The sequence below is a fragment of the Pholis gunnellus genome (genome assembly GCF_910591455.1).
Source record: "Pholis gunnellus genome assembly, chromosome: 15".
Lineage (NCBI taxonomy): Eukaryota > Metazoa > Chordata > Actinopteri > Perciformes > Pholidae > Pholis > Pholis gunnellus.
Window position 1 is genome coordinate 6616202 of NC_136542.1, and position 15614 is coordinate 6631815.

Genomic DNA, 15614 nt, shown 5'->3' on the forward strand with positions numbered 1-15614 from the left:
CTGGTTATTCTTCTTTTGATAGTGCTGGACCAGTTACACTCACCACTTCTTTGACTTGAGTCTGGGGGCAGGATTGCGCGGGATGAGGAAGAGGGCTCTCATTGGGTGCATATCACACAGTGCTAAAGATTCAGATATCGGGTACATAACACGGGTGAGTTAGGGTGAATGTTTCTAGCTAATTGTGATGAACATATCATGGCATATAGTCAAAGTCAGCTGGAGTTAGTTCTCATTTGATCAATACAGGCTGCCAATACTGATAACAATCTATCAGTTTCACAAACACACACACACACACACACACACACACTTAGGTCTTGTTTTCTTGAAGAAAACCATATCCATCTCACAAATAGGCACTTGTGCATGTACTGCTATAACATTGAGTTATTAGAGGTTTTTTTACATTCAAACGTTTACATAGTCAAACCGAGCTAGTGGTTTAGTATTCAGCTCATAAGGATACCAAGAATAAAAGACGTTTTGAATATTTCGGATTATTTCTTTCACAGCTCTTAGTTCCTCCTACGTGGGCCATGTGACTGACAGTTTCCAGAAATTGTTGGCATCCTAATTAAAGTGATTACTTTGGATTTACTACACCCATTTATATATATATATATATGTATATATCTATCACAAAGAAAAGAAAAAGCATGTGGACAACCAATTTAATATCCACTCCTTGGCCTTGCGTTGGCCTGGACAGAAAAAAAAATGACTCTTGATTATAGTGATCTACTGTCGTGGCGCTAAGGGAAGATGTGTAGCAGAGGTGTGTGTTATTGCAAGGGTACGTACGTGGTGCTCCTTCAGCCATCTCTATTGCTGTGATTCCCAGTGACCATAAATCACTCTGTAATGACAGAGAAGCAGTGTGTGAATACAAAGGGTGATCACAAAAAGCACCACAGACAGACACATTCAGCGGACAGGTGGTTGCTGAAGCACCTTGAAGTCGTACGTGGCTTCAGGGTTCTCGTCACAGGCGATAACCTCCGGTGCCATCCAGTACGGCGTCCCGATAAACGTGTTCCTCCTTCCTACTGTTCTGTCCAACTGGGCTGACACACCAAAGTCCACTACAGAGCAAGTAAACACAAAAAAACATCATACTTCAGGACATAGTCTGCAGTCTCCTTCAACCTTTGTTTTTTACTGGTTCCTTTGTGTGTGTGTGTGTGTGTGTGTGTGTGTGTGTGCGCTGACACCAATGGGGCTTTTCTGAATTCCATAATGGACTCTAAACAGGAACGAATTGCCCAACCTGCAATAGCTTTCCCAATTTACAAACACACACACACACACACACACACACACACATGCTTTATAATCCCCTCCCTACTGGGCTTTAGGGGGAAAGAGATAGAAAAAGAGAGAGAGCGAGAGAGTCCCTTCTTCAACAATCTGCACCATGAACAGTGGCAGAGCTACAGAGAGACGAGGAAGCTGGTATTCAGCATAAAAGAAGAAAGAAAAGCCTCACACACACACACACACACACACACACACACACGTGCACACACTTGTACACACTTCTGATCCATCTGAAATGCTATACATCCTCCTGCCCTCCCAATCCTAAAGCCGTTTTGTCAAGCGGGGTTAGATGACAGACTGACCTAGTTTGACCTCTGCGTTCTCAGTCAGCAGGACGTTCTGTCCCTTGATGTCTCTGTGGATGACCTTGTGCTGATGGAGATGAGTCAGACCCTGCAGACAGCGACACGGTGGAGGAACGCCAAGTCATGATTATTATTATTATTATCATTAAACCTCAAGAGCTTATTTAAGGAAGGAAGTGTCTTTCAGCCACTTCATAAAAAGACTTGTACCTACAGAGAGACGTCTTATTACTAGTTTTAGCTGTCTTAGAAGTAGTAAATGTAGTAAATTACATTGATTTTGGAGCAAAATACACCACCTGAAGTTCATTATTTCTAGCAAAGCCTGTCTGTAAATGTTTTATTGTTTTGTCAGGAAAAGCAACGAACCAACTATTCAATGTACAGACAGAATATACGTTAAATACCATTGTGATATACATGTCTCAATCGCACGTACTGTATATAGGATCTTTGGTGCACAGAATCCGAGCAAAATCGCGAATATGACAGGTAGTCATGCTTGGAAAGTTTAATAATTCTTATGTTAGTGAAGACTCTTGTATTTACTGCAAAGTGACTGAAATAACCATTAAAATAAATAAACCCACAGTAAAAGACAAGACAAAGGGAAAGAAGACACAGAGAGAAAATGTAAGTGGACAAAAGGCACACAGAAAGAAACAAGACCAAATCACAGCGGGAAGAGAGGAAGCAGAGAGCACGAAATAAGATGCCAGATGAGGGATGAAAAAAGAAATAAAAGTGGATGAAAGGAAATCATTGTTGCTTCAGTTCACAGCAGCACTGCGTATAACTGACTCTGTCTGAGGCTTTAGCCCTCAGCACTAAAAACACACAATAACAGATAGCAGAGATAAGATGGTGGGGAAAGAGGATGATTTTCCAAAGAACTATCTCAATGCGTTGCTTTTACATCACTCCAAAACACAGATACCATGGAACACAAACAACTGGTGATTGCTATCGGTCAAAAAATTACTATCATGCCTCTTTTTAGAACTGTTAATCGCTGCACATGGAGCCTGTGAAGCTTGTGAAATCTGATCAAATCTGAATTCAGATTCTCTTACAGGATTTCTTGACTCAAATGTTTTCAGAAACATATTTTAGCAGATGCTTTTCAGCTGTGAAATTAGAAGGTTTCCTCCACCCAGTGGGCGTTGCTTGATTTAAATAAATAAAATGTACATTTGGGATAATCCGTTGTCAAGAGGTAATTCTGATCTTATTCTCAGACCTGATTTTGCCAAAATGTCTACCATTTGAGAACGTTATTTGCTATAAATCATGTCCAATCGTTTTTAAGGATCGACTAATGAACTGTTACTACTGTATACTTTCTTGTAATCAGCAAATATAAATCAACACACAGCTCCCACAGTCTTATTCATGCTTTCAGAAGGAAAACGTCATCAAGGATCTCTCTCGGTTTCTTCAGCGTCACAGACACTAATTGCTTACTCATGGAGGACGGGTGTAGGGTTGAAACAATGACTCAGCAACATGGCCACTTACCCTGAGAATCTCTCGGCAGATGTAAGCGGTCCACTCCTCTTTCAGAGAGTTGCCCTTGGTGTTCTTGATCAAGTCCGTCACTGAGCCGGCTCCGCAGAATTCCATGACCAGCTAAACACATACAAGGTTGATTATTGACTGTTCAGCAAAAGAGAGCAATCTGTCCTGGGATCTGTCCCAAACAAGCCAGCAACTCCCATAAAGCAACTTATTGAGATAACCAGGGAGCTAGTCAAAAATATCACTTGTTTATTCATGCAAGTACAGTACTTTGCGCATATGTTGTCCAGATAGATTTGTCTTTTTTTGCCTTGTGCGCCGTCATATTAGAGCCTGACAGACACATCGACCGACCAACACTATGTGCCAATATCAGTATTGTTGGGAAACTGTCGAAAATGTTTTGTTTGCAGCATTTTATCTTCATTTGGCTTTATTTTGGCCTTATCAAAGTTTGTGTTTTTATTGTTTGAATAAATATTACTGCTTAAAACTTACTAATTCTTACATCAACCATCACTGTTATCTTTAAAAGCGGAGCTGCATTACCGATTAGTCTGCCAATTGTGTTCTTGAGTAGTTGATTTGGTCTATAAAACATCAGAAACAAGTGAAAAATGTCTTTGAATACCTGTGGAAAATCACTTAAATCATTGCAGCTCTATTTGAAAATAAATGTCATTGTTCAACTGTAATCTTAACAGAGACATATCTTCATAAAAAAAGATACTGTTATTGGATTTTTTATTAATCCCAAGTCCTCTCTCAAAAATCTAGTGTCCTTCAGGCTCTTAAAAGAAATCTCTTGGATGTCTTCAGTTTTATAGACCGCTACCGACGCATGTGCACAGAATAAAAAGTGCTTTCTTTGTTCAACATGATGCACATTATACGGAATACCCACAGAACCCATGATCGCATTACTGTAATAGCATTACTAATACAGAGAGCGACACACACGAAGGCAGCCATGTCACAGACTCTTTCTCTGTCACTTCTTGCAGTCACACACCGCACAGCGACCACAGAAACTGCTGCATAAACTGACTCAACAGGGTCACGAGATCACATGAATGAAGCAAGTCGTGAATCTCTTGACCCAAACACAATGTGCCCATTCTGTCCACCTCCCTTTTCTCTCTCCACCCTGAGCTGCCTCGTGCCTTCTCCTCTCCTATCTTATTACATTGGAGGAGATTTGCCAGCAACATTTCAGCTGGTCAGTTGTGGCCCTGCTTCAAGCTTCTCTCATCATCACTCCGGCTAACAGGAAGTCGGCGAGTAATGAGAAAAAAAAAACAACCCTCTTATCCAGGCCGTGCATGTGTACTCAGACACGCAAAGACAAAAGTAACACACTCATATATATGCATAATCATGAGGGGACATATGTCAAAGCGAACAGACATACAGCTTGTGCACTGACTAACACACACACACACACAGCAGCTGTTGAGTCAGGAGGAATTATGCAGGCAGTAGATCTGGCTGCTCTGTGTATATGCATATGTGTGTGTGTGTGTGTGTGTGTGTGTGTGTGTGTGTGTGTGTGTGTGTGTGTGTGTGTGTGTGTGTGTGTGTGTGTGTGTGTGTGTGTGTGTCCTCCCATTGTTGTGTGATGAATGCTACAGGATCAGAGAAGAGAGAGCTCCCTTAGATCGCGTTAACACATGATTTATTGCAGTAGCCAGTCAGCCACACAATAATTCATATCCTTTATAACTTTCACTCTCTCTCTCACACACACACGTTAAGTATATATACATTTTCCAAATGCACATAAACCTGCAGTCACGGCGTGCATGAACAAACTACACACTCACTTCTTTCACATAAATGTAACGGTGAAAAATGGAAAGTCCCTTCTTCTTTCTGCTCTGCGGCTCTCTACGAGACTACAGACGTCTACACTTTCACACACAAACGCCAACATAAGCATACACAAACACACAAACGCATAGAGTTGCAACAAATCAAACGCGCACAAACAAACACAGATAATGGCTTACCCATAGCTGGTCATCTATGCCAGGGGGGTTTTTCTTGATGAACGCTCCATAGTAGGTGGCGATGTTCCGATGGTGACTGTACTTCTTCAGCATGTTAATTTCAGCTTTAATCTCCTCTTCCTCTTCCTGGCACACGCGGGAAAAGAGAGATATCAACAGGCATTAAACCGCGACCTCTATGTGTGACCCCTCAAACATATTAATAGGATGGTGATAGAGCAAAAGGAATGGAGTTGTTGATGGATTTGCATTTTGGATCCATTTCAATTCAGAAAAAAACTGTTGTTGCAGAGCAGACAGCTGGGCGCTAAATTATCCACAATAGCATTACTTTTTAATTACTTTCGTTTTAGGGGGTTACTGCCACAGAGCTAAAAAGCAGTTGTTCGAAACAAGTTGCTGTGGTGGCAGTTGGTTACGTACTTGTAATTCCTTAGTCATTATGCACAATGTCAGAAATGTATGCCTTGATTACTTCAATTTAGTGTGCATCAGCCGCGAAAAAACACAAACGCTTGTTTAAGTAAGCTGACTTTGTACAGTAGCGGCTCATTGAGTTAGCAATTTTGTGTTTGCCCTCCATTTAATTTTTAATCATCAATTAATATAGTCATTTATTTTTTATTGTATTGAAGCAGATGTATTCATGCACAGCCATTCACACACAGTTTCATGCATTTTGTTTATACTTCCTTTTTCACACTAATTTGATTATTCATCTCCATAACACCTGCATATGTTAATGTCCTTATTCAGTCATTCATGCTTCTATTCATTCATCAGTTCCTTTGTTGCTTCATTCCTGCAGTGCTGACAGGGAGGCGTCGGGTGAGAGGATCTCGAAATAGCACAAGAACTGAGATTCTCTCCCACTTTACAGACACGCCTGAGACTACACTGCTGTCCTAATACCTCCAGCTAATATTACCATGGCAATAGGCCTGTCCTCGTTTCCTCTCTGCCACATCACACACACACACACACTCATGGCTCATAATTAGATGACACGGTCGACAGCGGTGGTATAACTACTTGAGATGATTTGCCGTGCGTGGGCACGTGCGCGTGTGCTCGTGCAGTGAACACACGAGTGTAGGTGTGTGTGTGTGTGTTTGTGTGTCTTACCCCGGTGACATCCATGACCTTGATGGCCGCCAGCTGCCCTGTCTTAACATGGCGACCCTGGTGAAAGAAGGAAAGGACGGTCAGAATCACAGGGAGACAAAAAAAAGATGAGAGGCAAGGAAGAAGAAAGAAGAGAGATTTCACAGTTTACGTTTTCTGTATAGAAAAGGAGGAAATTGCAGTGCATGCATTTATATATATATATCAGTGCATATATCAGTCAAACACTGCATTGAAAAAAAACTATAGGTGATCCAGTCCAATAAGCAATAATACAATATGTGACCTTGACTTACTTGAACATCATTTTGCTCAATCCAAAATGTAAATAAAAGTGTCAGACCACCACCAAAATAATGGATGGCAAACTGCTAAATACAAGAACTAACAACAAACTGTTTTTCGGTGCTGCTCAACACTCATGACAAGATATTGAAAGCAACAATCAAAGTTAAAGTGTAAAAAAACGCAAGTAATCTGCTTCTTTAGGAAATCATGAGCAAAACACTCCACTTGCCTCATCAAATATTGCTAAATCCTGATTGGTGAGCATCACCTTTTTCCAACTTAATGGTTTTTTTTTGGAGTGTTTGCAGGAAACAGCAGTTGCATTATCAACACGATACCCCAATATTTCACTGCGATTTGACATGCAGTTGCAGCATCAGTCCAATCCAGTGCAACAGTAAAAATGGGAGATTGTAGTCAAAAGCACAGCTGACAGTGTCTCACATATAGCCCAAGATGGAGAAACAAAGACGGATACCAACCTACAGACTTGGCTGTGTTGTGTAATATCGAGGCTAGGCAGATGCCTGTGGGAACTGGGAGGCGAGGAACTGGGAGATTGGGAGCTGAGGGGCGAATGGAAAACCCAAGTGGTTCCTTTGCAACAGAGCATCTGTGCCTGTGATTAGCTAATGAAGCTAACAGGGCTAGAGACGCAAAAACCACTGACGGCTATTACTTCCACCTGTCTGGAATCGACTGATTAGCATGTAACAGTCTGAGCAGAACAGCTTAGCAGCAGTGGCCCAAACAAACAAATACATACACACATCGTCAAGGATACACACACACACACACACACACACACACACACACACACACACACACACACTCAAAACAAGAGCAGGACTGTTTTCTTGGTGGAACCGTTACAGTATAAACCAGATGGCATTAAGGGTCTGGCTCTGAAACGCCTCCTGAGGGCTTTAATCGAAGGGCCATTCTGATAATGAGCGCTACAGCCAAAACAGACACAATGAGAACAGAACTTGTATATGATGGTGAGAAAGTTTGTGGTTTCATTGCTTTGTCATTTCTTTGCAGTAGTAATTTTACAGGCGCACCCTCCCACTGGTCGTTAGTCATTCTGCTTCACATTCTATCTTCATGTCATTTTAACAGATCAATTGTACCCACAGGCTCGCCAAAACTCACTTTACTTGATGAATAGCTTGCGAGTCAGAGGTTATTCAATTCATACGGTTATTAACGGCAAAATAATGTCGGCAGCTCAACAGCTCACTTGTTCCTTTTACACTGTAGTTTTACAAAGAAGCAAAACTGGTCTGCGGTCAATGTAATGATTTGATCACATCTCTATTAGGGACTAAAGGGATGTTTTGGCCCATTCGTTCCCCTAGTATTTCGACTGAAGGGTCGGATTCAAAAGAAAAGAAAAAGTCTATATCCATTTATCATTTGCATTGAAAAGTCACCACAATTTGTTTTAATTTGAGGAAGCAATCATGTTCTCAGTGCAGCAAATGAGAAGACAACTCTGAGTTGTTGCATTCGGTGGGTTCCCACAGGATGACTGGCGATATGTTAACATCAGCTGAGGTCCCTGAATGGGCCATGAATTTAATTTGTCATTAAACGGCTCCTCTTGAATGAATACAAAAAAAAAAACTTTTAAACTTGCTGATTTATTGCTAAATGAAAGTTAGGGATGTAATATGATAATTCATTGTGTCACAATCCAGCAATGCACAATGCAAACTAAGCACCACTGGATGGTTGAACACTGTGATCAGTCTCTTTTTTTCTCTCATACACACACACACACACACACACACACACACACACACACACACACACACACACACACACACACACATACAGAGGCCAGCTTCTGGGAGAGTAAAAGAGCTGGAAAGATTGAAGAGGGATTTCTCATTAGGATCAGACTGCCCCAATTCCACGAGCACAAGGGCTGGCTTTGTTGGAGACCAACAAAGGAATTACAGCCACTTATAAATCAGAAACTCACACACACACGCTTACAGACAGATGCACACAAAATTCAAAACGCTACTTGCACAGACACTCGTGCAAACACCCACATGTGCACACAGAGACATGAAGAGGAATGGAGAAGTAAAGACTGAAGGAGTTAGAAAGTGACGTCGAGAGCGAGAGAAAGAATATGTCCAACATCATCAGAGCTGGATAAAGATTTATTACTCTCAGACACATGACAACCTAGAGCAGTGAGTAATGTCATCCAGCCTTATTAAATGGCCGAGTGTGAAAGGAGCAACAGAAAGGAATTAGCTCTGTCAGTTCACCTTCACCTTTTGCTCTTTCTTTGTCCTCGCCCTGTTCGTATATTTGCAAATTCAAAGAAGGGATGGGGGGGGGGGTCTTTGGTTATATGAATGTAAGCAGTTAACAGGATAATGTGTGTAACAATGTTACCAAAACAAGACTTTGAAGATAAAGGGTAATGATACGAAAAACAATTGAGGAAGAAAAATGATAAAATGATGAGCGCTGAAGCTAATCAGTCAGTTAATTGTCTCATCGACAGTCATTTATCAAGATAAATTGCCAAATACTTGCCGATTCCAGCTTCTCTAATGTAAGGATTTTGTTTTTTTTCTCTGTTTCATATCATTTTAAATTGAATATATTTTTGGGTTTGGACAGTTGGTCGCACAAAACAAGCAATTTGAAAAAGTTGAATTAAGCTCTGTGAACTTTTTGTTTGTTCAACATTTTAGACCAAGTTATCCATCCAATAATGCACTAATTTGCTTTCTTGCTAAGAGTTTGACGAGAAGAACGATACCACTCTCATGTCGGTGTGTTTGGAGATGGGCCAGGAGGCGGTTAGCTAGATTAGATTAACTTAGTTTAGCGTAAAGACGAAGCACGGGGGAACAGCTAGCCTGGCTTTTAATGTTGAAAATACGCCTACCAGCACAGAAGTCATATTTTTTCGTAACTTTGGACAGACCCAACCTAGCTAGCTAGCTATTCCCCCCCCTGCTTTTAGTTTTTATGCTAAGCTAAGCTAATTGCCTCCCAGCTCTACACTTAATGCACAGACATGAGAGAAATTCTCGACAAGTAAATATTTGATGAAGCTCTGTGACAGAATATTCACACAGTATCAGAATATTTTTCTATCTTCCTTCTGTCCTTTCTTCTAAGGATGTCCCACTCTCTCACTGGTCTGTCCTATTCAGACTGAGGAGATTTTGAGCCTCACAGGCCTGTTCATCCCTTCCTCCATTCGTTTGTTAACTGCTCTGCCTCTCTGACCTAGATCAGCATTCTCCCTCTCTCTCTCTCTCTCCGACTCCCTCTCTCTCTCTTATCCCCCTGATTCTCCCTCTCATTATCTAACCCTCTTAACTTCTCACAATCTCCTCTTTATGCCTCTCATTATTTCTGCCCTCCTCCCTCTAGATAGCTCGCTTACTTTTCCCCGTCCCTTGTATTCTCTGTCTCCTCCTCTCTCATGCCTTGCAGCCCAGACCAGCAGCCTGTGAAAAGCGGGTTCCTGGCTGAACATAACTGAGCTGAACGCTAATGCCAACGAAACAGCGTTCAGCTTTGAGCTCGACGAGCAAACATGACACAAACCGAGGAGTTCCTGCAACCCTTTCACTTTGCTTCTGCTAATGCATCTCGAGCCTTCTGCGAACCACAATGCACTGACAAGGGCCCGAGTGTCTCCGCAAAGCATAACAAACACACACACACACACACACACTGAGTACTTGTGCACACAAATGCTTTCATCTAATACTTCCTATCTGTCATTCCAGTGTGCATTAACTTTAACCATCACAGAGACATTTCAAAAGAGGCCTAAGCAATTATCATTTTCCCCTCTTTAATCCTGTAGAAGTGTTTTGACCAAATTTGATAGCAAAATATCTGTCACTCACTCGCACACACACACACACACACACACACACACACACACACACACACACAAGGGGCTGTGATGCTGCCAGGCCAGGTGTGTTTGAGCGATAACAGACCAAATTGACTATGTTTGTTCCGCTTGGATGGCCGTGCTGTGATGGAGACAGCCAACTGATACCGAACTGATCTCCAATCAGCCTTCAGGCGGCGGCATCATGGTGGAGTCATTACTCGGCGTCCTCCCTGCAGGTCAGTGTTTCTAAACCAGCGTATGGAAATGGAGTGTAGGTCTTCCACCCCAACAAAATAGGAACGTGCTTTCACAAACCAGGATCATTTAGCATTCATTTAGCTTAATTTGCTGTACCTGTAGATATGTAATGGTTGCTATTTCATTCTCTTACCCAATAAACTTAAAGGTAAGACCTCTATCTTCATTTATTGTGTGTGATGTTTAAAAGTCCTGATTACACTTTAAATAATTCATGGGCAATAGTGCTTCGGTTAAGTCTGTCCCAGCATTTTGTGAGGATCGATGGCGGAGGAGACGTGTTGATTACAGGTCAAAACACAGAAGGTGAACACAATATCTCAAACACTTGCAATTCCGAGCAACTAAACTAACTAACCTTGTAATAAATACAAATTTTGCAAAGCTAATAACCAAAGTATTTTCAACTGGTTATCCCATAAGACAAAGAGTTGGTGATTATTTCTGTCTCTAAAATGTCCAAAAAATACTGTAAAATGCTCCTTGCAAGTTCCCAGAGCACAAAGCTAACATCTAAAAGTTGCTTGTTTTGTACAACTACCGGCCGAAACTAAAATGTATTTAACTAATCGCCGAAAAACCGGCAAAATGACTGGGGATTCATTGTCCATCAATCAAAATAGTCTAAATACTCACGTGTACAAACAGAACATGCAAGTCCTTTATCTTAAAAGCACCCAAGCTATGTAAAGTAAATACACACTAATCACGTCCAATCAAGACCTTTTTCAGCACGTTCAAATTCCTGAATTTTGGTGCTGTTGTCTGTGAGTAATGTTGTCTACATAAGATCAGATGGAAAACAGATTTTAGACCCAATATGACGGCGCTATCTCATCTCATCTGTCAACTTCCAAGTGCACCATGAGGGAGACACAAAGTACGCCTATTCCAGTAATTATCATCATCACATAATAAAGATTAATTACACCTGCCAAGCTACAGTAAAACACCAGTAAAGTACTCGGCACGCGGAGGATTCTATGTGTATGTGTGCGTCTTAGGATGAAGACGAAGGACACGCGCACCACGAGGCTGCAGAGGGAAGCGTCTCTTGATCCTTCTCAGCTTGCAGCTTCAGTTCGGCGAGACTAACCTGCTCGCCGCTGCCGGTGGATATCATGGCACCCGAGGCTTCTCTGTGTGTATATTTTGTGTGTGAGCGAGAAAGAAATGCTTCTACAGCGTGTGTGTATTTTGTTTATTCGTGTGTGTGTGTGTGTGTGTGTGTGTGTGTCTATGCCCTTGCCAAGTCAATTACACAGACCCCCCCCTCGGACACATTTACTATGCAGGACACTTCCTGTCGTAGCCTAGCAACAGTCTTGGCTGGCCAGAGTACAGTGGGCACGACACTTAAGCACACACACACACACAAATGTAAACGGTCACACACGCACATAAAAAGAGAGGGAGCAGACGGCGAATAAGAGACTATTGTCCTGATGTGGGAGAGTATTTATTTAGAAGAAGTGATTGGGTGAGGAAAGGAGGGAGGGAGAGAGAGAGAGAAGGGGGGAGTGATTGAGAAATGAGGGAGGGGATGAGCAGGGGAGTTGTTCAGTGAGAGCTGGATTTCACAGTGCATCTGTCCTCAGTGTGCGCTCGCTGTGTGGCCAAGCTGCAAGGTCAGAGGAAACCTTCCAAATGTTACCCTAAAATGGCAGAGTGAACAAGCTCTCCGATGTAAAAATAGGTCCGTATTGGATTTCAAGCCTGTCCTTTACTTGAAGCAGACTTTAAACACCGGTGGTTCTGCACGCTTTAGACCATTAACTAAGAATCTCATTACTGGCGGACATTTTTTAAAGCCCACCATATTAAGATTGATTTCCGCCTTTCTAGAGATCCATCGTTTTTTTATTGATTTCACTAAGCAGCTTGAAGAAACTTTAAACTTCATTAAGAAGTTAATTATGGTTGACTGTGAAGTTTTATGTTCAACTTTTGTTTTTTTTTGTCATTGTGATGATGTGATGAGAACTTTTTACAAAACTACAGGATTTCCCACACTTCCTACACTTTTATTTTTTATATAAAGTTGAAGTCAACTTATTTCTATATATATATATATATATATATATATATATATATATATATATATATATATATATATATATATATATATATATTCACACAACAATTGCCATATATCTAATGACTGTGGTTATTACGGATAGACAGTTATCTAAAAACTAAATTGATCACGATATGAGATGCGGCAATCTGGGTGGCTCACAACGGCTGCTAAAATATTTCCTGCTCCTCCTGTTGTGTTCAAGAAATCTGTGAAATCTGACATTTCAAGCAACAACTAAATGTAAAAATATCCTCTTCACAGCGCCATGGTTGCTCATTATTCGGTTTTATTCTCAATTTAGCTCACAATTCTTTACGGAAGCCGACTTCTTGTATATATTCTCCAATGATGTAAAGAAACGCATATTACTTGATATAGCATGAGCCTCTAAATATAATCAAATTTGTAATTTGTTTTACCTTTTAGGCTCAGTAAATTGCAACTGATTTATCTTACCAACTGCATCGGTCTTCTTCATGCTTCATGCTTGCAAAACAGACAAGAAGACAAAAACAAAGATACTGTACATGCTAAAGCATTGAAATGCGCACACACACAAACACACACACACACACACACACACACACACACACACACACACACACACACACACACACACACACACACATCAGACAAGGAACAGATTGCCAGACTGTGTTGCAAACTCTTTGTAAAAGAGAAATGGGTCACACCAAAATCCTAATCTGCCGTCACGGTAATCCATGCACACAAACACAAACATACACAAACATATGGAAAGAATCGACTGAATGGCATCTCAGGATGCTTTCCTGGTATTTGGCCTGTCAGCATGGTAACCGTATCATAGGAAAAAGTGGGCTATGCCCCTGGGCTTTCAATCTATACATTTTTCTTTCTTTCTTTCTTTCTTTCTTTCTTTCTTTCTGTCTGTCTCTCTCTGACAGGCAGGTCCTCGAGGGACATTGTGCACTGCTGTCACACACTTTCAAACACATCCAACTGTAGTTTAGGCTAGTTGTGTTAAGGTTGAAGGGTTTCAGACAACCTGTGTTTCAGTCTGTACCCGCCTATCAACACCCACTGGTTCTACTCTGTAGCCTTACAATCCCAGCATGCTCAGCAGCTGCGATGCAAGAATGAAAGCTACTTTCGACCAATAAAAGATACCAACACAGTTCTGCTTAAAGGAGCCCAAAGAAATAAGGGGGCAATACTGCCAGACACACCTCATTGGAGTTCAAACACCTGCAGTCATTCCGCATTCACACGTGCTAACGCGCACACACACACACCAACACAAGCAGACAAGCGTGGAGCCAGTGAGGCAGTAAATAAAAGTGACAAAGGCCTCCATTCCAATCTACTACTGCACTGCCCAGGAAATATAGAAGCACCCCGAGGCTGTTGTCACACTCACACATGAGAAAGCAAGAGAGGGGAGAAACGGATTGAGACAGGAAGATATATATTTAAAAGGAGAGGAGATACAACCAGCCAGTGAGGATGAGGGAAATGCATACAAGCAGAGAGTTTGTGGGAGTACGGGAGGTAGTAAAAGAAGAGAGGCGGGTGATGAAAGAAAGAAAAAAAGATAGATGAGAGCAATGATCTGTAGAATATTCCGGAGGGCTTTTATTGACGAGTGTGTGTGTGTGTGTGTGTGTGTGTGTGTGTGTGGGGGGGGGGGGGGGGGGGGGGTTGCAGGAAGGAGATGCTGAATTTTGCGAGAGACAGCATGCAAGTGTTGATTCCACTCCGAATGAACTGGTGTTATCGACTAAAGCCCATTGAGACAATCTGTCAGCAGTCTGAAATATAGACGTTCATTAACCTGCGCGCTCAGAGTACAACAAGCTAATTAACAAGCCAGTGAACGCACAAATGCACGAGATACAGACTAATCTGGGGTCAGGGAAAGGATTTGGCGCAGCGCGAAATAATCACTACTGCAGGCCCACAGAGCGGTTTAAATAAGAGAAACATTAGTCTGCAAACAGGCAAACACATGCATTTTATCACAAGCAACAAAAGCACATCTGTCACTCCCCACGGTGGTGTGACGGTGCTTGAAAACGAAGAGACGGGGCACATACATAAAGCTGGGTAAGTCCATCATCATGTGACAAGAAATATGATTTAGTTTAATGTTGTACACGTAAAGAGGATCTGCGGGTCCGTGTATGCGTGCGTTGTGTGCGTGTGCATACGTCTGAGGTCAGGCAACAGTAAAAGCTTGTCCTCATCATTATACATCCTTTGATGTGATGGAAATAAATCAACCCTAACAGGATAACCACTCGCCGGTTGGACATGTGTGTGTGTCCACAGCTTATTTAAAGTAGGCATCTGAGGCTGACCCAGATTAACTGAAACACAAAACTCACATAGAAACGGATGAACTGAACACAAGCATTGCTTTTTCCTCGCTTGATGTTTTTGGGGTCCATCATCTACACAGCTGTGGGACCCTCTAAAAACTGTTAACTCCATCCCATCACAGCAGCTTTTCCAACAAACTAACATATTACCTCATTGATTCACAAGCTCATTTACACAGGTTAAGTCACTAATGCACTTACTGACTAATTCAATCTGTTAGCAAACTGACCTGCCCACTCATCCACTTATCTCTCATTTTCAAATCAAACTGCCTGAACGTCTCCAGTCACGAAAAGAGAGAAAGAAACAGTCCCCCTGACGTTACAACATCTGCGGGACGAGCAGACACACGACTGGAATAAGACAGAGCTAAGACAGTCGGAGAGAGTGTGCACGAGCGAGGGAACACTACAGAGGAGGAGGAGGAGGGTTGCAGCGTGGAGGAAAAGCAGCAG

General features: G+C 41.9%; 1 protein-coding gene across 2 annotated transcripts in view; it reads right to left on the reverse strand.

The window, feature by feature from the left end:
• Nucleotides 1–15614, reverse strand: part of tnika (TRAF2 and NCK interacting kinase a) — a 57795-nt gene that overhangs the window by 23224 nt on the left and 18957 nt on the right. For both annotated transcript variants that reach the window (XM_079174563.1, XM_079174562.1), the window contains exons 3-9: nt 6281–6337; nt 5156–5281; nt 3147–3257; nt 1626–1716; nt 955–1085; nt 805–859; nt 44–122 (exon numbers count right to left, since the gene is read on the reverse strand). In XM_079174563.1, coding sequence (XP_079030689.1) covers nt 44–122; nt 805–859; nt 955–1085; nt 1626–1716; nt 3147–3257; nt 5156–5281; nt 6281–6337 — 650 coding nt within the window. The remainder of the gene's footprint in view (nt 1–43; nt 123–804; nt 860–954; nt 1086–1625; nt 1717–3146; nt 3258–5155; nt 5282–6280; nt 6338–15614) is intronic.